The sequence below is a fragment of the Channa argus genome, chromosome 24 (genome assembly GCF_033026475.1).
Source record: "Channa argus isolate prfri chromosome 24, Channa argus male v1.0, whole genome shotgun sequence".
NCBI lineage: Eukaryota > Metazoa > Chordata > Actinopteri > Anabantiformes > Channidae > Channa > Channa argus.
The window spans coordinates 3,152,049-3,175,676 of NC_090220.1; the positions used below are offsets into that span (position 1 = coordinate 3,152,049).

General features: G+C 40.5%; 1 protein-coding gene across 10 annotated transcripts in view; it reads right to left on the reverse strand.

Moving 5' to 3' along the window:
• Window positions 1–4,607: 4,607 nt before the first annotated feature.
• Window positions 4,608–23,628, reverse strand: part of acaca (acetyl-CoA carboxylase alpha) — a 29,392-nt gene continuing 10,371 nt past the window's right edge. For 2 of the 10 annotated variants that reach the window (XM_067494205.1, XM_067494208.1), the window contains 30 exons: window positions 23,305–23,418; window positions 23,094–23,183; window positions 22,874–22,992; window positions 21,784–21,807; window positions 20,782–20,925; window positions 20,576–20,678; window positions 20,373–20,480; window positions 20,206–20,262; window positions 19,869–19,913; window positions 18,653–18,694; window positions 17,887–18,102; window positions 17,616–17,771; window positions 17,316–17,519; window positions 16,199–16,354; window positions 15,949–16,095; window positions 15,270–15,539; window positions 14,949–15,046; window positions 14,629–14,749; window positions 14,429–14,539; window positions 11,850–11,993; window positions 11,639–11,759; window positions 10,779–10,875; window positions 10,537–10,633; window positions 10,301–10,436; window positions 10,045–10,222; window positions 9,851–9,963; window positions 9,059–9,213; window positions 8,314–8,484; window positions 7,313–7,449; window positions 4,608–7,183 (listed from right to left, as the gene is read on the reverse strand). In XM_067494205.1, the coding sequence (XP_067350306.1) occupies window positions 7,057–7,183; window positions 7,313–7,449; window positions 8,314–8,484; window positions 9,059–9,213; window positions 9,851–9,963; window positions 10,045–10,222; window positions 10,301–10,436; window positions 10,537–10,633; window positions 10,779–10,875; window positions 11,639–11,759; window positions 11,850–11,993; window positions 14,429–14,539; window positions 14,629–14,749; window positions 14,949–15,046; window positions 15,270–15,539; window positions 15,949–16,095; window positions 16,199–16,354; window positions 17,316–17,519; window positions 17,616–17,771; window positions 17,887–18,102; window positions 18,653–18,694; window positions 19,869–19,913; window positions 20,206–20,262; window positions 20,373–20,480; window positions 20,576–20,678; window positions 20,782–20,925; window positions 21,784–21,807; window positions 22,874–22,992; window positions 23,094–23,183; window positions 23,305–23,418 (3,801 nt within the window). In that variant the 3' untranslated portion in view covers window positions 4,608–7,056. Of the gene's footprint in view, window positions 7,184–7,312; window positions 7,450–8,313; window positions 8,485–9,058; window positions 9,214–9,850; window positions 9,964–10,044; window positions 10,223–10,300; window positions 10,437–10,536; window positions 10,634–10,778; window positions 10,876–11,638; window positions 11,760–11,849; window positions 11,994–14,428; window positions 14,540–14,628; window positions 14,750–14,948; window positions 15,047–15,269; window positions 15,540–15,948; window positions 16,096–16,198; window positions 16,355–17,294; window positions 17,520–17,615; window positions 17,772–17,886; window positions 18,103–18,652; window positions 18,695–18,722; window positions 19,225–19,868; window positions 19,914–20,205; window positions 20,263–20,372; window positions 20,481–20,575; window positions 20,679–20,781; window positions 20,926–21,783; window positions 21,808–22,873; window positions 22,993–23,093; window positions 23,184–23,304; window positions 23,419–23,628 lie in introns of those variants that run through there. The other 8 variants (XM_067494204.1, XM_067494206.1, XM_067494211.1 and 5 more) reach the window with 6 other exon arrangements.

Consider the following 23,628-nt stretch of genomic DNA (forward strand, 5'->3'; position numbering starts at 1 on the left):
TCTTTAGTGTATGTTGTGTCCAACAATTATCTGCAACTACTTATGATGTTTAGGGTCACAGGGACTGGACTGGAGCCTGTCCCAGCTGCCATAGGGTGAACAGCAGGGTCATCACACCTACAGGCAATCAGGTTGTGTCTTCTCTTGCTAATTTATACTGGGATGCTGCATGGGGAGGTCATGAAACTTTACAGCATGCACACCAGTCCCTTAATATGTTTGTATGCTCTGTATGTTGTTTTCAACAAAAGTCACCACACCTGACTGATTTCTCTTAGTAAACAGGTTACTTAAGTGCATGCAAACACACTGAACAACATCTGTTTCTGGAAGAGAAACATTGAGCATTTATCCAAGGGGGAAGCTTGAGTCACAGTCTAAGGTCTTCATTGCCTTCACACTGCATGTATTTCATTAGGATGTGGCTTGTTGTATCTGCTGGAGACCATGGATGTCTGTATAAAATTTCATGGCCATTGTCCGGTTTTGTCAAGATATATTTAAACCAATAATGCAAACCTCATGAACGGACAAGTCAGCAGGATTCAGCTTCTGGGGACTGAATAGGATCAACAGCTTTCAGCTTGTCCCTTCAGGGGTCACCACGTTGGAACGTGTGCCCCACATTGATTCAGCATGAGTTTTGAAGGCGGATGCCCTTCCTGCCGCAACTCTCTGATTTCATTCTTTTTTTTTACCCTCTGGATCGGGACCGGCACCAGGGTGGCCCTTGGTGGCTGGGCAGGGCCACACCTGGTGGGGTGGGATTCTGTATCCCAACACAATGGTCTACCACTGAGACACTAGGCCCCCCGTCTTCTGGGGAATGAATATCTATCAAAATCAAAATATCAAGAAGCTGGACCTATGTTACTCCGTCCAATTATTCAGTGTGGACCCAAGTGCTGAACCAAACAGGTGTAGTGACTTCTCTGTCCTCCAGGATGTAATGTGGACCGTCACGTATGATTTTCACATTATTTCCTGCAGTAATAACTGTGATCTATGACCACATATATGTGACACCTTGGTTGCTGACCTTCCCCACAATACCATACTGCGCTATTTCTCCACTGTGTCCCGCCCCTTCAATTCTTCCATCCTGCCTCTTCCCCCTCCCCCCGCATCACCGTTGGCTTGATGTACATGGCTTGCCACACTTCAGTGGCTCCATGAATGTTAATGTTGGAAGCGTGTGTTTATGGAGGGGGGGGGGGGGCTGCTGCATGGCACAGGGAGCAGATTTACCTGGTCTGCAATGCACTGCTGCACTTATGGTATTTGTTCATATCGGCTGCGATTCACATTGTCTATGTTAATATTAGCAACAGATCTATAGTCAAGTGCCTAAGAAGCAAGTTTAGGAACGAACAGCAGGTTTGTTATTGTGTCAGCTGCAGCCTCATATTAACTTCCTCTTGAAGATGTACCACAGATTGCAGCAGAGGTCATAAACTGGACATCCTCTTAAATCCACAACAATTGGTGAACTAAACGTAGTTTGACCTGCTGAGCTGAGGCAAGTACTTACAATTCAAGGCTTTAGTGGAGGCAAAACACATGTTAATGCAAATAATGCAGACAGACAGACAGAAATTCAAGTGTCTGAAACAAGTCATTTACATGTTCAAGAAAAGATTGAAAGAGATGGTGAGACAGAGACTGATTCACAAGGGACATTCACCTTTGCTATGGAGAAAAGTTTGCTCTCATTAAATGACGTGGTCCTGATGTGGTAGCTAGAAAAGTAATTTGTTCCACGCCTGTTTCAGGGACTGCATTGTGTTCACCTGCCAGTCATGCTGACTTAAATTAAATTGCATTGTTGATGGGCTCATAGCTTCAGACCTTTGTTGTATCCTGATGCTTTCTTTCTCTTCTGCCGGCAGCAGGTTTGTCTCCTTGTGAAACATCACTCGTCTCTGTCGTCCTGGAGATCAGTCAGTCCTCGGCCAGTGTTTGCCAAGCTCTTGCAGAATAAGAATGCATGCATTATGTGGTCATAATCACAGAGTGTTGTAATCTTTGACCCTTGTGGCACATTTCAAACACGGATTGGGGCTTAAGCTTCTCATACAGCTGGCTGACAGGCTGTCGTTGTGCCCCTGGAGAGATTCACTGCCTGACGATAACTCTGCAGGTTGGCCCCACTCACATTAAAGAACGAACACATCATTAACTCAAAATTTTGATATATTAATGAAATTTGCTTGACAGAAACTTACTATGCCCTTTATAATTTAGGTGTATCAAACAGTTGAAGTCTGAAATGTTTTGGCCAACTGTGCGGCAACAGTATTTTAGAGGTTCCCCTGAAACTCATATGGGACCAATGCTGTATCATAAAACTATATCCTGTACACTACATTTAATGGAAAAAGAAACAACTTCTATACACTTTAGTCCAGATGATGACACATAGGCTTTGGAAATTTTAATTTACACACTTTTAGTTGGAAGTGTTATTTACTGCTGGTATAAATTATAGTAGCAGAAATGGTTAGTAATTCTTCCAAGCTCTGTTTGAGGTCTCAAATTATTGTTGTAAGTTGTAAGTTGAGATTTCAATCAAAGGAATGTAGAAATGCTTACTTAAATATAAGGATAAATACATACATACATACATAAAAAAAATTACCATTTTTATTGTATGTGATACAGACAGCGCCACCAAAAGGCTTTTTTTATTTATTGTTGGTTTAACAACTGACAGCTTTTACAAAAGTTGTGAATCTATATGTAACATCATATTATTACTAAAACTAATATTTAAACTATGACTATGTATAATGTAGAACCTTTTGAAGAATATTATTAAAATGAGCTCACTAATATTATGTAAATAATAGTTAACCTTTAATGTGAGTGATACTTAAATATTGAATTAAAGTATTTAATACAGTCAAACATTTAAATGAAACACTCCCTCTGTACAAGGTTCATTACAATTATGGAAAATACACTTAGAAGTATAGTACAACTTAGGTATAATACCATGTTTTTTTTTGTTTGTTTGTTTGTTTGTTTTCCTTATTAAACATTGAAGGTGCATTGATGTATAAGGAGCAGTCCTATGACCCACAGGTCATCTGTTCCTGTCCTAGACTGGGAAAAAAAATCTATAGACAACAATTTTTCACTTCACAAGACACAACTGAAAACCGTCCTATTTCAACTGTGCTTACTGTACACTTTCCAATATGGTGGAAATGTGAAAAGGAACGTGCACAGGCGGAAATGAGATGAGCTCTTCAGAATCCTCAGCCTGGAGAGACGGGGAGCAGCTGGGGCCTTGCACTCCCTCTGTGTCGGTCTTCTCTTTGTCATGGGCAAAAGACTCTTGTTTTCAGGCAGTAATCAGACAGCCCCGGGGCACTGTAAAGACCCTGTTCTCTTTTCATCTCAACTGTTGCATACACCGTGCTAATTGGAATCCTGCAACTGGGTCACAGGCATTGTCTCTTAAGTGCTGTCAAGTCACCGAGAAGCGTGAATATGGAATTATGGTTGCCTCAGATGCATGATTGAGCCTCCCCTCTGCGCAAACGTAATGCCTCCATTTCAATCTCATCTCAGACACTGATTTTCTTTCTTTTTTTCCATTAATATTTCTGTTCCCTTTTGTCACACTTCTGCCTGAAACCGGCACCTACCAGGGCTTTGCAGAATTGAAAAAAAAATAAATAAAAATAAAAATCGACATTCTAAGCTTGACGTCAGCTTTCTTTTACTGTAAAATTAGAACTAGTTATTTCGGTCACCCAAAAGATGCGTTTAATTGTAAGTCAACCCACACGGTAAGTTAAAGACGCATTATGTTTCCTCCAAGTTACACCAACTAGTTCTTTTCTTTACACTCAAGTGATTGAAGAGGAACCCGATTCTACAGTTTGTCAGTGATTAAAATAAGAATTAGCCAGCCTAGCATGCCACCACAAATGAGCAAAACCCTCTGGGAAACCAGGAAGACGAAGAAAGGCGCACTTCCAATTATACCACCAAATGACTCATTTTCTTATTGGGCCTCTCATAATTGTGGTGGGTATTGGGTGCATGCAACTCAATTTGTCTTACATATTTGTTGGTAGGATGGAAATAGAGTTGACAGAGCCAAGGGTATGATATGAAAGAATGGCACAGGATAAGATAGATCCCTTAATATTTCTTTGATCTGCCTCATTCTCCTTAATACTGTTGAAGTTTAAAAGCCAGGAATAAAATGCTACTTTATTCATCTGTGGATTGAGGAGTAGGAAGACTATCATTTTTGCAGCAATGAGAAAATGTCTCTCCAGTGTACTGAAATTAATGAGGCTTCCAGGGATGTGATTATCTGTTCTGAGGATAATCTATATATATATATATATATATATATATATATATATATATATATATATATATATATATATATATATATATATATATATATATATATATATATATATATATATATATATATATATATATATATATATATATATATATATATATATATAAAAACTATTGACAAATTAAATTACTGCAAATTCTCTCTAACTTGAGTTCTGTTGAAAACACCAGCTTAAAGTAATAAAAAAGGGTTAGATATACATTTTGCACAAACACACTTCAAACTAAGTTGGGGAAGCTTTATTAAATTTTCAAACACATTTAGAGCTCATTGGTGGAAATTATTCTCCATCCTTATACAGTGAATAAACAGTTACTTATGAAGCAACTGAACTACATGTCAACACAGGCACATGAGCAGCACTGAGCATGAAGCCATTTTACATCACTGATATAGCTTTTTCAGCGGAGCACATGACACAATGATTTACAGGACTGAAATTAACATTATAGTGCAGCTTCTGATAATTATGTAGTTTCTTCTTTAAATATATTCTTTTATGTTACAGTTGCCATAATGTACCTGTCCACTGGTACCAAACTGAAGTGGAGAAAATGGAATTCAAACAGTGATTTAAGATTTATATTAAAAAAAAAAAAAAAAAAAAAAATAGAAAATTAACCACAACTGCAGGCAAGCGTTAAAAAGGCAATGTGCGGAAGCATAGTTCACTGCAAATGGATGTCAGTAACAGGACAGTACACACAACAATTTTGCCTCACTGGGGAAAGTGAGAAAGAAAAGTCGCATCATTGTGATCAATTCACCAATATCAGTACAAACAGCCTCAATTTGAAATATATTTCAAAGACTCCAAACAAGCTGGGACTCAATTTTGGCAGGATTTAAAGTTAAACATTTTAGACAAATAATTGATTATGGAAATGTTGGAAAACTTAGATTGGTAGTCTTTTCCTATTTGACACTAAGCTTTGTCACAAACTGCAAGATTTGTTGTAAAAAGAATTAATTCTCTAAGACCTTCTGGTGACTTCTTAAAATTTCCTAAAGCTTTGAGTCCTCTATTGCTACAAGTTTGAAAGTTAACAATTCCCCCACACACTTCAATTAAATCAAATTTCACATGCTGACACACATATTCAGACATCAGTGATTTCAGCTCAAGTGAACCAACAACACAATTTTAAACATACCCAACTGCAAAACAGAATGAACTATTAAGATTAAACTTCAAGTTTTTGTGCAGCTGCATCCAGAGTATTGAGGTTTGATCTCAAATCAAATTTGAAGCTTGAAAACCCGTTGAGACAAATACCAAGTGACAAAAAAAAAAAAAGAAAAAAAGAATGGTACTGCATAAAATCCTCCCCATTTCTTACAATTCTAAGAGTAGTGTATAGTAACAGTTATTTTACACAAGTTACAAACATTAAATAGAACAGTTAACGTGGATCGCACTAAAATTAGATGTTATATCTGACATGTAACATACAGCGAACATTGTTCTTTCACAAATATTTATTAATTTAGCCACCTAACTTTTTTTGCGAATTCGAAAAATAGCTCTTTAGTTAAAAAACTAACAAAAACAAAATTTAAAACCCTCTCTCTCTCTCACTCACACACACACACACACACACACACACACACCTAAAAAAAAAAAACTAATCAACTTTTAATGATTGGTTTTAGGACAATAGTTGTCAAAAAAATAACCCTAGGCAGAAAAGGCTTTTTTCCCCTAAATAAGCATGTTATTAGGCCCTAAATATTACTGTCCGTCATTTAAACGTGTACATATGAACTCTCTATTTAGAGTATTACTGTGTATCTAAATGTGTGTACGTATTCTAGATGCAATGGTTACAAATGTGCAGGCTTCATTCTACATGCAACTGAGGGGAACAGTCAGAAGTAAAGTGCATGTAAAGCAGCATGTGTGTACTGTGGGAGTCGGAACAGAAGGGACAGCTGTGGTTTTGTTGTAGGGCGAGCAGCCCATTGCTCACTGCAGGGTAACTGAGAAACAGTCGGGGTCTAAAAGGGACCCTTTCCCTGCTCCCTGCTGGGCTCTCCTGTCCAAATCTGTTATAGTGTCCCCCGTCTTTGTTCAGTAACGAAGTGCTCCTTACTTAGTTTAAAACCCAATTTTTTTTTTTTTTTTAATGCCCCCAGCAATGTGTTGCCATTGTCGAGCTGGTCATCAAAACACGTGCAAATCTTAACAAGCGTATGTCACAAACCAAGGTGCATTTTAATACGACAGCAACATTCTAAATTTGTTATGGTGCACACTCCAGTTCAAAACAATGGAGGTCACTGATTATCATGGACGCATCAACATCCATTTGGGCCAACTGATTAAACTCCAAACATGTTATTACATATTAATCAGTAGATAGTTCTTTAGTCATTTTTCAATTGCACTTAAGTACAAAACACATTGATTTATCTAAGCACTAGTGTACTTGTAATACAATGTACAAAATATTGTGGCTGATGTCAGTCATCTAAATTCTTTCGCAGTGAGAATCATTGCCAACATCTCATCAGTAACCTGGCAGCTGCCAAGGGCCATCATGTTGGCTCCTCTAACCTCGGTTTTGCAGTGCAGACCCCAGTAAGTCCAGCTGAGCCAGGTTTCTTTGGCTGTGATTCTGGCCTAAATGCATCCATCTAGGCACGGAGGTGAGGCCAGCCTCCCACTAGGAGGAGGCTGATGTCTCCATCGTGGACAGGATACGTACCACCTCGGCTCTCTGTGTTGGTGAGATGTGCTGTGTCATATGCACAATAGAATCCATGGCAACCTCTGGATTGGCCTGGACGAGGCTAAAAGTAAAAAGGGCAAAACAAAACATAACATTAAGGTCATGTATAGACAGCTTGGGTAAAGGCAGATGTAAATTAGCTGCACCATACAACACTTCACATTGAACCTGCATTGACTAGTCTTATTACCTGCGAATCTGCTTGAGGATGTGATCTCGGCGGATGTACTTGATGTTTTCATCAATGACAGACCTTGCGCCCTCTTCTTCGGCTATTTGCCTCTCCAACCATGCCACCACCTCTTCATTGTTATCCCACAGATAGGCCTGTGAAATGCAGGGGGGGGGGGGGGGGGGGGGGGGGGTGTTAAAGGACATATGAGGCTTTATGTATATTTGCGAAATAACGAAGCCTAAAAGGACACTTATACAGTAGTTAAAGTGTAAAAATATGTTAACATATTTTCGAAAGTCACAGAAAACAAGTATAACTTCAAAAACACATGGATAAAATATTTACTTTTTTTTAAAATAAATTAATATCAAAAACAACAACAAAAATGGACAGGCAAAAAAATGAGGGTTTGATGCTTTGTTGACTGGACCTGATGGGAAAATTAGTATTCATGAGTGCTGGCATCTCTGATCCTAAACAAAGCCAGGCTGGAGGGCTTAGCAAAGATTTGAGGGCGGAGGGGTTTAATGGCTTTTGCCTTTTTTATGAACAGTCCTGCTTGAGGTCCACAAGAACATTTAATGCCCTTATTAATCATTTTTAATCTGTTTGCTTTTAATTAAGAAACAGCGTGTTGCTCTCCTATCTGCACGTGCCAGGGCTGTGATTAATTGTGGCTTAAGACAGACAGTGCTGATTGGGATAATATATTAGCTAACAAGAAGGGCCACTTCTTAGGAGATTCAAACACTGGGACAGCTCCTGTCCCCTTGTGGCTGCACCTTTGAGCCTGAGAAAGGGAAGGACCAGTGTGTGTGTGTGGTGTGTGTGTGTGTGTGTGTGTGTGTGTGTGTGTGTGTGTGTGTGTGTGTGTGTGTGTGTGTGTGTGTGTGTGTGTGTGTGTGTGTATATATATATCTCCAGTTAAATTTAAATGGTTTGAGTTTCCCCACTCAGTCACTGAATCATGACTATATTGAACAAAGCCTATATGTTCGGTATGTGGATGGTTTTACCTTAACAGCTCCCTCTGCCTCCACAAACCAGCGGCGCAGCATTGCTTGGACCTGACCGTCTGTCAGCTCACTGTTGGCCACTTGGATCTTCCTCTTTACTGTGTCTTCCAGCAGCAGACGCCGCAGACGCCAGTAGAAGAAGTGACGGGAGGTTTGCCATTCAAGTATGTCCTGAAAGAGACAAAGATAAGAAGCTACTCTTAAGAGCTACTATCAAGTCGGACATATTATCAAATGTCACGAAAGCCTGAAATGTGTTATCCTGTAAATCAAGCACTCATCACAGAAGACTGAAGGTTTGAGGATGTAATTTAGGAACTACCATTATGACTTTCTCGGCTAATGTAGTTGACTCGAACAGGCAAACCAGTACAGTTAATCAGTCGTTCCCTCCATTACTGTGTGTGATAAAAAACCCTTACAGTCATCCATCTGCGAAACAACCTTAAGGTCATGTGAGCAACGTGAATGTGAGCATTTGTATATGAAAAATGGGCCTGGGAAGACACCAAATGAGATCAGGCATCCCTGAGGCTGCTCTGTGGTTTCTAAGGTGATCGACCAGGTTCATCAGAAGATAATTACTGTATAAGGAGCATGCTGAGACCAAAAAATCACTCACTGGGCAGGTGCAGCAGAATCTAAACTGACACATCCCTGTGGGCTTTTTAGGTTTAACCACATTCACTACATGGCAATGTAAGTATAAAAGACAAAAAGGGAAAGAAAAGTGGAAGGCTCTTACTGTGATGACACCCTTCTCTTGCATCCGACCAGGTGTGTCATGGAGGTCTGCAAACTGCACAGCTACCTGGTGGTAGATGGGCAGGAGAAACTCTTCACGCTCTTTCAGCTTAGTCTCCAGTTCCTTACGATCATTAGGATTTAGCTCTGGGGTACCTTTTGGGGGTTTTAAATAATACCATCAAACATCAATAAATGATTTTTCAAAAATTGACAAATAGGTCTGAGCACATTGGAAAGAAATGGCTAATTAATAAAAAAGAGCTACAGGACAGTGCATTACAGAGTTTAGGTGTGAAAGCTGAAAATTTAATCCTTATAAAATAGTTCCGAGGCTTTGATGTTAGTCTCACTAACATCAAATCAAGTTCTACGTGCGGCTGTGAATTAACAGTATTTTTGTTCCCCAAGTCCTCAAGCTGCTGTCAGCAAAGACAGATTTAGTCTGTTCCAGTGTATAACTCTCAGACCCTCCATTCCACTAGTTTGCCCAAAGCAGCAAGCTCACACAGCATTGGACCACAGTTCCTCCGAGCCCCGGAGGAATCAATAGGCTGGACAGGAGGCACAGGAGAGCTGGTGATTGATCCGAGCAGGCTGTGATCGACATGTCTCCCGGGGGGAGTGCAGCAGATATGATGCAATCAACCCAAATAAAGAACAACAGCGAAAGCACACACGCTCCAACCAGATATATTGCTCTCTACTACCACAGGGTGACAGGGAGAAAGCCAGAAATGAGATCAAGGCTGAGAGGAACAGCCTTTAGTTAAAACTGAACTGAACGACTCACCCAATCTTTCAGCCAAGCCCATGTAAACGGGATCAACCCTTCTCATGGTCTTCACCAAGTCCTTCCTCCTAAACTTGATCTCTACGGTTCCTTCAGGTTCCAGCACTCCCCCTCTGGAGACAAGAATAATTTAGGTGAGCAGAGGGGATTTCATAATGATAATTTTCTACATGTCTTTTTTCTGTCCAACTCACCGGCTGTCCTTATCGGCGTACATCTCCATGTGACGAGGGTTGATGGTGGGATCTATAACCACCCAGGAGCCTCCCCTGAGCTCAGCCTGTGGGGGAATATAAACCAGTACTGGCTGCTTGTACTCCCTCAGCCCGTCCACAATGTAAGCACCGAACTTCAACACCTGGTCGTACATGTCTAATAAAACAAAAATATTACTTAGGTATCGAAAAGGGTTAAATCCAGATCAGTTCATTGCTATGAAACGGAAAGTACCCTTCATTCCACCGGAAAAGCCTCTCCAGTTGGCAAACACCATGAGAGGTAAACCCTCCCGGTTCAGGTCTTTAATGGCCTGGGCTGTTTTGAAAGCAGAATCTGGGAACCACACCTGTCCTGCCTGCTGGATGATCTAAGTATACAAATGAGAGAGTCAGCATCATATACATTCTGTAAGTGTATAAATACTGTGACAGTTGAGAATTAAGTATGTGGATCGAGGGAAACCTTACCTTCGCCTCTGAGTCCAAGTTGGCTGGATCGGCTGGGATGGACAGCTCCACTGATCTAGTTTCCACAGCAACCACTCCAGTAGGTATCCCACCCAGTCTGTGGAGAAAGCATCTTTCAGCATCGACATCTACAAATATACTTCTTTTTTTTTTAATAAAAGTTTTATAATGCCAGGATAATCGTCCATGGCATAAACATTTTTAGCAGCAGCATCTTGGTTTAGTGTTTTGTTAGGACTTGCCTGGCTCTGCCTACCACCACACTCTGAGCCCATGGTTGCATGATCTCCATGAAGGAACCGTGGTCAAAGAAACCACTCTGCCAGGAACCCTTTGGAGCTTATACAGAGAGGAGATAGAGTCACAGAGAGTGCAGAAAGTAAAAACAAATGAGTAGAGTTGAATATTGCCATTTGGAATTGGAACTGAATCTATTTTCAGACAAAACTGTCTTTCTATATTAAAAAAAAAAAAAAAACTATAAACAAATCAGACATTCTTTCTGATGGAGTATGAGGTTATGTACCTCTTTTGCCAAGAATCTGGAACCTTGGCAGCATGAGGATGTATGACTGTATATAGAGGCTTGCTCAGCTCTTTTTTTTTCAGCCTGGACACTGTGAGGAGGATACCCAGCCTCAGAGGTTACCATTCAATCAAGCCTTGTCACTCATCACTACCAGAGAAGTTGACTGGATTCTAACACTGTCCCCCAATCTCTTTTCTGTCCTGGGCTATAATTACACTGACGTGGAACCTGCTCAGTCCTGACCTGCGATGTAAAACACATTGGATCCACTTTGGTACTATATTGGTCTCGTGTTTAGCAGTGTGACGCCATGCTTCGCTGTTTCTCTCTTACATAGTTAATAACTTTCCTCAAGTAATGAATTATTTGCTCCTTTAACCCAAAGGGATATTAGTCATAGATGACGAATCTTTATATTTACTTCAAATAACACACTGTGACCAATTGTTCATTTTGGATGCTGAGACAGACTTTTGGTGATTAATTAATCAGACCTTTCTTTGGCATTTAACATTTAATGTTTAACGAGACAAAGACAATTTTTTAACCCAAAACACAGAGATGGCCACTCACTTTGGCTGGGACGCCCTGCTAACATCCAGCGTGGGTCATAAGGAGCCTTGGTTGGAACAAACTCTACTGGTCGATCTATGGGATCCTTGGCCATGAGGATGGGCACTGGACTAAATTTACACTGAAGAAAGAAGATGTAACATATTTGGAAAAAGCTCTGAACATTCAGATAAATGCAATATGTAGCATCTATTTTGAACAGCTATATTACCTTGGGCATGTAGGACAGCCACTGGAGAAGAGTGAAGACTCCCTCAAAATCATCACTTACTGTACAGTGAGTTACGCCATTATTGTGCATGATTTGAATTCCACCAAGCTGGTTGTTTGATGTGTACACTTCTCTGCCCAGAACCTGTTGGAAAAAGATAAATGCATGAATTTTTAAATCTCTTTGACATGCATCTATAGTTCTGGTAAGACCTCTGGCTTAAGGCTTTCATGTTTTAAATACACTAAATCACATCCAGCACTAAAGTGCCCCTCTGCTGTTGAAACATGTTTGAATACTGCAGCAGCAGTTTTCTGTCCAATGTAATTTTTGTGGTCATTTACCCTTTAAAAGCCTCCTCCCTCTGTCCTCTAGTGGAAGCAACAGAATGAATCCACTGTTCACACTGTGCAACACTGGCTGACAACAGGAGGTGCTGCTACCAGGTTTTGGTCGGGGGAGCTGCGGATCAATGAGATCACACGCAAACACGCAGGCAGCCAAGTAACAGCAGGCACATTACACTGTCCCACTGCCTTGTCAATACAAATGATCAGCAGCCAGAAATCTCTCTATCAAAGCAGTCACAGGTGGGTGTTAGAAAATCCCCCAGGATGAGTGGCAGAAGCTAACAGACAAGTGAATTAACACCTGCCCTTTCTCATCCAACACTCGTGGAATTCATTAAACTCGCTCACATCCCATTTTATTGCGCATAGTCTAAGTCCTCCACAGTTGGATCAGTTGTGACTAGCAGTTGAGAAAGAGGCTGTTGTATCTGCGTGAGGTGGAAGCCACCAAAGTACATTTGCCCTTGAAACTGCCCTGGTGCCAACCTGAAGCCATATAATCTCTCTCCCAGCCCACCCTATTTTCACAAGCAGCCTAGAACAGGTGGCAGGGCACTGACATGGTTCCATAAAAATCAGAGAGGAGTTCAATCTGTACTCTCAGCTCTCACCTCTTCAGCCATCATTTACTTTCTTTATTACCATTAATGATTATGTATCTGGCTACAAATCTAGGGCACTCTCCTAAAACTGTCAGAAAAGCCCGCGGCTCCAAGAAACATTGCAGTCACCTTGACATACACAAAACCCCTGTGCCTCTGGCCATCACTGGCTTCATTAAGATTCCACAGCAGGAAGAAGAGGAGGGCACATAGGAGCAGGAATAGAGGGAGATGACTTCGAGGAAGAAAACAAGGCGCCAACTGGATGTAACAGCTCACTGGGGTATTTGCTCTCGTAGTTACAAACCAGTCCCCATGAAATAATGAGAGCCTTCCAGAAGATAATGACATGATGATCTGTGGGTGGAAGCCTCCTGCTCTCTATTAGATTTCAGTTAATATCCAGGAAACCACATGATAATTGGGCAGGAAAAAAAAACAAAAAAAAAACATACTGCCCAACTCACTAGTTAAGTAATATCCAGACAAATTATAAACAAAAGATGCAGTATGTTGCAATAGATCTACCCAATGTGGACACGCCTACTACTCCAACGAGTCTATTCCAACTAGCTAAACAATAGGCCCATCTAAAAACAATTGAGCTTGCAGAAAATAGGTATGCCATCATTGGGCCATTTACATGATTTGACATGTTGCAATCTGTCATCTAATTTTAAATGGAGTCATCTTAATGCACTGACAAGGGCAGAGAATTGAAAGCAAGATGAGAGTAGCTAGTGAAGCATGCAGGCATACATGCACACACGTGCATCCGCTCGCCACCATAAATTGCATGAAGAAAACAATCTGCCTCCGCAAAACTTCTCATTTTGATTAAAAACAAATGATACGGGTGTCCTGCACTACAGCCTCAGGCTTGTCACTCCATTTCTATGCAAATACAACTTCATGGTTCACTTTCGATTATTCCACTTTGAGTGGCAGGCGAGCCTGTGGCTGGGATCGAAAAGGGAATCCAAGTAGAACAGGGGGAGGCGTGAGGAGGAGGCCTGATCGCAGTGTAGTAATAAGCACGAAGCACACAATATTTTTCCAATTTCTTATTTTCCTATTTAAACACACAACGGTCATTTCTGAATCCGCAATTTGGTTATTTACTGTAAATAGAATAGGCTGGGACACAGGGTCAGTGGTTCGATCCCCGGTCCCAGCTATATGTCGAAGTATTTCTGGGCAAAGACACAAAACCCCTAACACCCCATTTCCCTTCCCAGCTCTGCAGTGCCGGTCCAACCCCATGTGCCCAACTGGGCCAAATCAACATGCGGACAATGATCCGTTGTGGAGACCCTGAACTCACAGGATAAGCCGAAAGGACAAAAACAGAATAGAACAGGCTATACAGTATGGGATTTAAACGGTTTTAGACGCTAACACACACACAGGCAGCAACAGAATGGGAGTGTGTCCTCTTCTTTTTTTATCTAGGCTGAAATGTTGTATAAATAATAATGAATATTAATATTGAATTCATCATTAAAATGCAGATGCATCAATTGTATAAATTTAGGGACAATTCAACTGGTAATTACTTGGTGTTAAAATGGGAGCGCTGCATCAGTTTTACCCTTTAAATATACATTTTTATTGTAAACAATTTCACCTTGTTTAGGGCTCCAGCTCCAGTAAGGATGATGTGAGAGTTGTCCACCTGAATAGTTCTCTGTCCAAGTCTCACCAGATAGGCCCCAATTCCTATGGCTCGACATGTGACCTATTGGATGAGAGAATAATTTCAATTTATGTTAAGAAACCACATGCAAGCACTATTGTTTTAAACTTGCGGGTTGTGCACAGCTTTACTAGGTTCATGGTGATGATCTCCTCATAAGCCAGAGAGGACTCTCCAGCGATCATCCCAGAGCCTTTCAGATTCTCCACACCCAGCCCATCATCCTTTCCAATGATGTCAGTGATCTTGTACCTGTATGACAACACATAAATTCAGTTAAAGCCACATGTGACCCTCCAATTGCCTTTCCACTCCATCGTCCCTTCAGATGCAATGTCCTGGGCTTTGAACCACAAACTTGTGCACACTTCACTAATACTATATTAACTTGCACATTTGTCTCAGCACGTACTAAGATAAGTGCATTAATAAGTAGTATAAAAAGATGCACCTGGATTCTCCCTCATCTTCCACATGTTCACAGTGCACAGAGTTCAGAGCTGAAACCTTCTTGTAATCCTGAGGTGTGAGGTACATATACCTGAAGCCCTGCAAGAGAAATATGCAAAAAGATAACAAGTCAATACACTTATTGAAAGGCAGGGGGGAAATACATACAGTGTGTATATTTCCAAAATGTAAATTTTAAAGAAAACACATATTGGGGGTTAATAGAAAAATAAGGAATTTACACAACTTTCTGAGGAGAGTTGAGTTTTTCAGGTAACATAACTTAAAAGCAAGACAGGGAAGGCAGAGAGTGCTGGCTGACCTTGTAGGGGTCAGCTGGATCTTGCCAAGCAACATGAAACATGTGTCTGATTTCCTCTGCCAGCCCAATGCGGGCACCACTGTTGGCTGCAATGTAAATTCGAGGTATGCTGCTTTCTCTTGCCATCTCTGAGGCACGCAGGAACAGCATGTCCTCCTGGGGCCCAAATGAGCCTATCTTGTGAGTAATGTCATTGCTTATGACAATGATCTCACGTCCTGCAGGATATTCTGGAGTCCGCAGGGTCATTCTCCATGCAACCATACCAATCTGGGAAGAAAGAAAAGAAGCATGGACCATAAATAAACTGTAAATGTTCGAATTGTGTAGCTGGGTAAGATGACATGTGAGAGGTTTGATTTGTCAGGCCCAAAGGCTGATTTAGAGTGCAGCATTTTATAAATGATATACATACAGCTACTTTATATAGCCATTATTTAACAGTGCACTCAATGATGCACTAGGCTTTGGCATACAACAATAAAGTATTTAAAAATTTCTCATGACACAGAAACACAGAGCCACCTACAGAGTAAAGGCGAAATTGCACATTTTCCAAGGGGGGTGGGTCTATTAAAAAGGGCTATGTAAATGGGTGTTATTTTTAGCAATTTAAACTGTAATGTCCAAAATGTAACGTATTGACATGTATTCATGTATGAAATTAGGAAAAACTGACCTCGTTACCACCTGGCAGTCTGTTCATCTGCACCAGCTGACCTTGAGCGTCAAGAACCAGCTCGGTGAAAGTAAGCAGCTCAGAAGGAAGCGGGCATTTGGGTAAGTGGGCATAGGCCTGGATTGAGTGCCACAGCTTTTTGAGAGCCTGGAAAACAACACATTCATATTAAAATTATTTATTACTCATTACTGCTACATAGACAGTGGTCAAGAAGTTGTTGTTTTTTTTCTCCTTTCTTTAACTGTACCTGTCTGAACATTTCTGGAAAGTCATAGACATAGGTGGTTCCCAGAGACTGTGCCTGGAAGCGCTTAGACTGCAGCAGGTCCTTTGTGACATAAGGGGTGTTGATCAGCATGCCATGCAGAGGGCCCTGCTTGTCCCCATATGCTTGGAACATGATCTGAACAAAGAAGCATACAGAAAGAGGGTCACATTAAAGATATAATGATTTCTTTCAATCGCCTCCCAATTAAGGCAACAGAATAAATCTTCAACCAATACAATAATCATCAAACAATACATCGGAAGCATAATTCAAGTGTTACAGGACATGCTGACAAAAGGCGGAAACATCATCCATTATCAAGACCATCAAGACAGAACATGTCACAAGCTGAGACTTGTGTGCCGAGGGACCTTACAAATTTGACATGGTAAATGTGTCATCTTGCTCTCTAGGTGATGGTGCTCAACTATTTTAAACAAAAAGGTGTTGGCTTTGTCTGTTGCTTGGTGCTAAACAAGTTGCTTACAATGCAGTGTGGATGGGAGTGAACCACAAAAAATGAGCGCAAGACCATAAAGCCAGGAAAATGATCTTGCAGATCCTAACAGCTCTGTGTACACTGAGCAGCAATTATTTTTTTAGAGCAGATTTTTAAAAAAAATGAAAACTCCTCATCAACACTGTCCTTCAACTTAATTTTAGCTATCTTACTCAATATTTAATATGCAGCCAATTTTTAAACATGCCTCAAACTTTTATTCCACAAAAATAATAATAAAGTGAGCCCCCAGCAAAAAAATAAATAAAAGCGATGATGCGTCAGTGAATGAATGGCCAGATGGATGAAGTGAATCTTACCTGGTCAGCTGTGACAAACACATTACTGAAAGAATTGTCCACCAGGTAAAGGGCATGACACCATACTGGATCTTTACTCCACCTCAACAAATCTTAATGTCAAAATATCGATATTCTACTGTGTAACAAATAGCAATTTCTTAGCTTTAAGTTTACAAGAGATGCTAGTAAACTGCAAGTTGATAGATGGTGCTGAAGCCCTTTAACAGTAACTGGACAATAAGCAGATGATATGGAAGATGTAGAAGTGCCGCACCTGTCGATCTTTGGGCCCCACCTGTCCCGTTCGGGAATCAGTAACCTCCTTGTACAGGCTGATGTCCAGGTAATAGCCTGATTCATTTGTGAGGAAGAGGCGGATGGGGATTTGCTTTCCTGTTGGTGTCAGGCGGATGTTAATTTTCAGTTCAGCCTGCAGAACGCGAAGCTTCCACAGGCGGCTGCCATAACGCATGACCATGGAACGCACAGACTCCTCGATCTTAAGTTTTAGGGAAACAAAAAAGAAGAAAGACAAAGTTAATAATACTGATTTCAGCTATGGTCATTAAAAGATGTGTGTGATTGTTTCACAAACCTTTGATGGGTCCATGATGACTGTGGGGACAAAGTTGAGGAAAATATGGTTACAGTCAGTTCGCACAGTTGTGTTGTTGAAAGCAACCTCTAGCTCATCCATGGCTTCCAGCAGCAGACGCTCAGCCTCATTGTGAAGGTACTCAAAAGAGGCCTCCTAGAGAATGAATCAAGAGGCCAAGTATGATTAATGATCAGCATAAAGAAGAAGAGACGAATATTTGTGTTGGTTCTAAAATACAAAACAACTGCTTGTTGCTTTGTTGTCTTACCTTTGTGACCAGATCAGAGTGGCGTATAATGGCTCTCACAAAGAAACGGTAGTCTGTCACCTCTGTGCCCACTTCCACACGGGCGGCACCAAGGTACAGGTGCATCTTGTGGTTTGCACATGGGATGGCAGTCAAAGCAAAATTGCGCATGCGGTTTAGCTCCAACTGGAAAGCCAGTGCCGGCTCCAAATGACGATAAATCCTGTCCTCCTCGAACTATAAGGACACAAGCAGGACACATTCACAAACAGCAACACAACAATACTTTACATTGGGCTCTTCAGACTTTCCTGAATAACTTTTTTTTTTTTCCCCCTTCCTCAAATTAGGCTTCTCTGCCATCATCTTTTCCATTAACGCAAGTAGTTCAAATTGGCAATTTCAGGAGCACTCAGCTGATATAAGAGTCGGACGATGCCTGTGAGCCACACACGGTATAAAGTAAATGAAATCATGGGCAATCTCAATCTCAGAAAGCTGCTAATGGGTGTCATTTCTCTTAAATGGGAGACATAATTAAAGAGTTCATTACTTTAATGAGTTTTGGTGGTGTCATTGTAGTGAAACTATCAGGGGTAACAGAGAGGAAGAGACATCGCTGATAGTGACATAGTGAAATTCAGCACTGCCAAAGGGTGAAAAGTTTCCTCTAATCATAACATGATTTTGAATGGACGCCAAGCAAACAGCCAAAATCATTCCATCAGTTGTACATTGTCACAAAAACTGATTGTTTGAAACGTAGTTTTTGTAATATGATACCCACCTTGTCTCTGGCACGGAATGTGAAAAATTTGGGGAATTCTCTCTGTGTGGAGAAAAGTGAGATATATAAAAAAAAAACAGAAACAACATAAATAAATCTTCCTATAAATAACTTTGTAATCACAGCAAGTCAGTGTTAACATCACCAAAATAGTTGGACATGAACCAAAGATAAACCTAATCACAGTGAGTGACAAAAAGCCATTTTGGGCTTTGTTTAAATAGTTACACAAGTAAATATGGAATATTGAGGAGTGATGAGGACCTTGCTCTTAATACATTGGGCCCTTTTCGCCTTTACGGCTGGGATCACTGAGTATTCACTCAGGCAGTAAGCTCACATAATAATGGTAACAGGCTATGAACAGCATATATATATATTGCATGCTAATGAATAAAACATTTCCTTTTTTCAGAGATTTGATCCTCTGAATAATGCCTGCTAGCCCCATTTGACATTATCAGATGAAGTGTCCCACTTGCCAAAACAATGCCAGGCCGATTGGAGATGCTCTCATCAACTCCCAGCCTACATGATAACGAGAGAACTGCAACAGTACGCACACCGGAAACCTACACAGCCATGATTTGACACCGTGATTAGACATAATTTTCCCTCTTCACAGTATAGTCAACTGAGAAAAATACATTTTAGGGTGAGCTTCGAGACTGGTCCAGACTACTACAAAAACCCCTCTATGTAACAAGAGCCACATAATGATGGTGACACAAGTTAGCATGATTAGCTCTCATTAGAGGCTATAGTGCCATCAAAAGAAAAATCAAAGCCTATTGTCAAAATGATAGCAAAGCCAAACGGTCGAACTGTTTCTCAAAACCTAATCCTAATCCAAAATGTTTTTATTAAGGTCATGTGAATTTAAGTGCGTGTTCTGTGTATAGTAGTTAATAGTCGAACCTACTAGTGAAAGCTAAAGCCTAATCAGCAGGGGATGTTACAAAACTGTCATGATTGGAGATTAATTTCCTTCTTTGCACTCTTTGCTGAATACTGCACTTACACTTTACATTTCAAGGTGACAAAACCGATGCAGGGAGTGAATGTTAACTAATAATCAAATCGTGTAATTTCTATGAATGGTAGATTTAAACTTTGCAGCTGTCGACATATCTAATGTGTACCCTTTTTTTTTTAATATTCATCCAATAAGTCAAAGAGCAACCCGTTTTTATTCCGTTAGTCTTCCTCTACTTACATGAAACCTTTGGTCCACCTCACAGTTGATTTGCTTCCTGAAATCCTGTCATCATAAATGCAGCAAAAGCAAGGCATGCAGAAAGAGACAAAGAGACAAATGGGGAAAAAAAAACTACATTTCAAATTCCTTGATTTCAGTTTTTACAATTAATGCAGTGATATCATTCCATATTAACAAACTAATCAGGTATTAGTAATTACTGACAGAAAGATGCAGGGCGATTAATTTGTGAAATTGTGACACATGCCATTTAGAAATGGTGACAAGCGCAGCAGAGGAATGTGAAGACAGGCAGCTGATTTAAAGTAGTTAAAACACTCATTAGCGCGCTCACCTTCTGTGCCACGAGGAAAGTCAGCCTTCGGATGCCATGCTCAAACAGCAAAGATTTCTGGAATGGGAATAAGAAAGATGTGAGGACGAGATTATCCTTCATCATCATCCCTGTGTCCATGTGCTAAAATCAAGAGAAACAAGGGCCTTGTTGTAGACGGCTCCCACCTTTGACTGAGTGAACTCCCGAAACATGGCTGCCAGGCCATCGTCATCAATGTCACTGTCTGTCTTTATAGCCACATTCAAAATATGGATAGGCTCATCCTGGATACTCTGGAGTCCAAAGCAAATACATATTTCATTGTAAGGTACACAGTTGCATAGGTCAGTGGCCAGCAACGTGACTATCAAAAGTCTGTTCTCGTCACCTTGTTGTCCTCTTCACCATACAGGACAGGATTACCTCCCTCTGGGAAGGTTGGACTTGGGGGAGGAGAGTCTGAGAAGCAGCTCAACACATCAGTAATATTCCTGTGAAGGACGAAAATCATACATGCATACATTAATCAGACTTCGATATTGTCGTCACCTGCCAACAAAATATACCCAAGACATATTTTATACAAGCACAAACCTGGTGAACTCCTGAAATGAGCGGAAAGAGACCATGGCTCCCATGCGCTGACAGGGTGGTGTAAATGATGTGTCAAGCAGAACATCACTCACGCTGGCCACGTGCACCATGCCGTAGTGGTTAAGGTTCGATGAGAATGACATCCTGCGGTGTCAGCAGAGAACAATTTGTAATGAGAATCTAATATAACGCTAACATGATAATGCAGCGATGTCCCCCATCCACCTTTAAGAACCTGAAAACAGCTTTGATTCCTAAGCTTTTAGGCAGTTTGATATGCTAGGATTTAATACTGTATGATAATTCTTCAAAGGATTTGTGTGATTGTTATTGTGTAAACGACATGAATCCACCAAAAATATCCTTTACATATATACAAGGGTCCCATATTGCTGGGTGTTAGTTCATCGATTGGATGTCCAGAGTCCAGAGATTGGGGTCCCAATGAAAGCCCTCAAGTGGTGTTGTATATCAAACCTTTACAGATTCCAAAATTTGTATTATCATCTTTTACCATCTTTACTATCTTGTGCTCTGAGACCCTTGGTTTTAGTTCCCTGTAATCTAGTCTCTGTAGATTTTAATATTCTCCAGGACTGAAGCAGGCATTTTCCTAATAGAATCATCACAGCTTTCATTTCAGGATATTTGCACTGGTTTATAACATTTTCCGAACATGTATTTTTAATCAGCTTACACAACATTACATTATTCTACATCTCCCCAATACTGAAGCATATTCACGCAATATTATATGGAATGTAACTTTCTCACAAACACGCATACAGGCTCAAGACACAGAGGTTGAAAGCCAAGAGACATGCTGAAGTCACATTTCTGCTGCTAAATCAGTTTAATGTTGAGAAATATCAAAGCCTTGTCAATTTGTGGACTTAATAACCAGATTAATTTTTTTTTTATTATGAATTACTGCTGTGATCATGCAACTAGCTAGTCTACAGATACTAGTAATTTGTGCAATAAAAAGAATGTTTACAATACCTGTTTAGTGTGGGGATGTTCCCTCTGCAATCAAACAACATTGATTACTAAGTGGTTAGTTGCAGGCATCGGGAAAGGAAGACAGTCAAGGTGTAACAATGTGTGCACCCTTTACCAGAAAGTTCTTATATTCCTATACGTAGATTCTTATATTCCTAGACATAGATTGATGCAATTTATGTAGAAATATAAGATAGAATAATCTTTTAGCTATAAACACACATTTAAATTCCTGACTGCTCCCTTTATAACATGCATCATGAGATCCTAAAAGCCCCTTTGTCCAGATGTATAATCGGTACAAAGGCAGGGGATCATTTCACACTCTCATGCTGTCTGTAGTTAACATTTACGAGCCATACAAGAAAGTTAATTCAGACACATTGAATCACATGCATGCAATAAAATGAGGGTGCGATGGCTTTCAAAGAAGGCCTACAAAGAAAAAAACCGTAGCAGTGCTACAAGTGTCAACAAGCAAATACTCAGATACATACACACACATACACACACACACACACACACACACGAACAAACCTTGACACAATCACACAGGTGGGATGCGGGGCATAAGCGCAACAGAAATGCCGTAATACTGTCTCTTACAACATAATCCCAAGTTTGTCTCATTTCACTCAGAGATTCAGAGGAGAACCTGACACAACACTCGTGTAGCTAGAAGCTTCGTTGCTAATGGCGCTCACTTCTGACAAACCAAGAAAATAATTTTCTTTTACAAATGAGAAGTATTTACCTGGACAACAACAATGAATAATGAACACAGATGAGAATAAGGAAGAGGATGTCAAGAAGATTGTGAACTAAGGGACTTCTAGGGAATGGAGTGATCTCCACCTATGCTACCAACAGCTAAACGATGCAACCGTGTCTATAGGAAAAAGGCAAACACGAGAACACTCAGAGGCACCACATGAGGTTGATAATTCTGAGGCAGAAGATAATTAGCAGGAACAAGGGTAGATAGTGTCAGGTGACGCTAACATACCAATTCAAGTAACATAAAGCTGAGGGCAAATACATCCTGAATGTACAGCAGATGACAACTGCGAAGATTTTGCATGTGTGATACCTGTTGGGATGCGAAGTAGGGAGCATGAACTGGAACTCTACTACACATGTGTTGTCCCTCAGCTGTCGATGCTGAACGCTGTTGAGCTCATAGGCAATATATGCTCTGCGAACATATACCTGCAGCCATAAAGTAGTATTAGTTAGATATGGGAACAAGTCCCCGCATTGTGTTTTTGAAGGCAAACTGATTTCTGTTTTGAGGTCACGCGTCCTCTTACCTCAAGTGCAGCCATCCTGACTACCTGATTGCTGTGATAAAAGAAGTTGGGCAGAACATCAAAGATTGATGTCTCTGAGAGGATCAGTTTCTAGAAAATAAAAGAAAATTCCTTCTGTTATTAAGATTTAAGATTATTTAAAACCTTTTTTATTTTAGTTCTTAGAGCATTATAACAAGTTTAACTTCATGCCATGTCTTTTATAGCCTACCTGTAGGTTCTCAATACAGAATTGGTGTCCATACATATCAATGGCAGACAGGAAGATGGATTCCACCTGGTTGTGTCTGAGCTCATAGGAAGGAAGGTGGGAAGCTATCAACACCTGGGTACCGAGAATAAATGTGGAAGTTATTTTAAGCACTGCTTCACTTAAACATTTACTTTAAATGAAAGATTTGATCTCTACATGTGTTCAGTTCCAGCAGTGAAATCTTTTAGATAAGTTGCACATCTTTTTATTCTCATTTATTTATTTTTCTCTCATTCAGGACACATTATTGCCATCATGTACTCTATGCATGTTAGTGAGTCA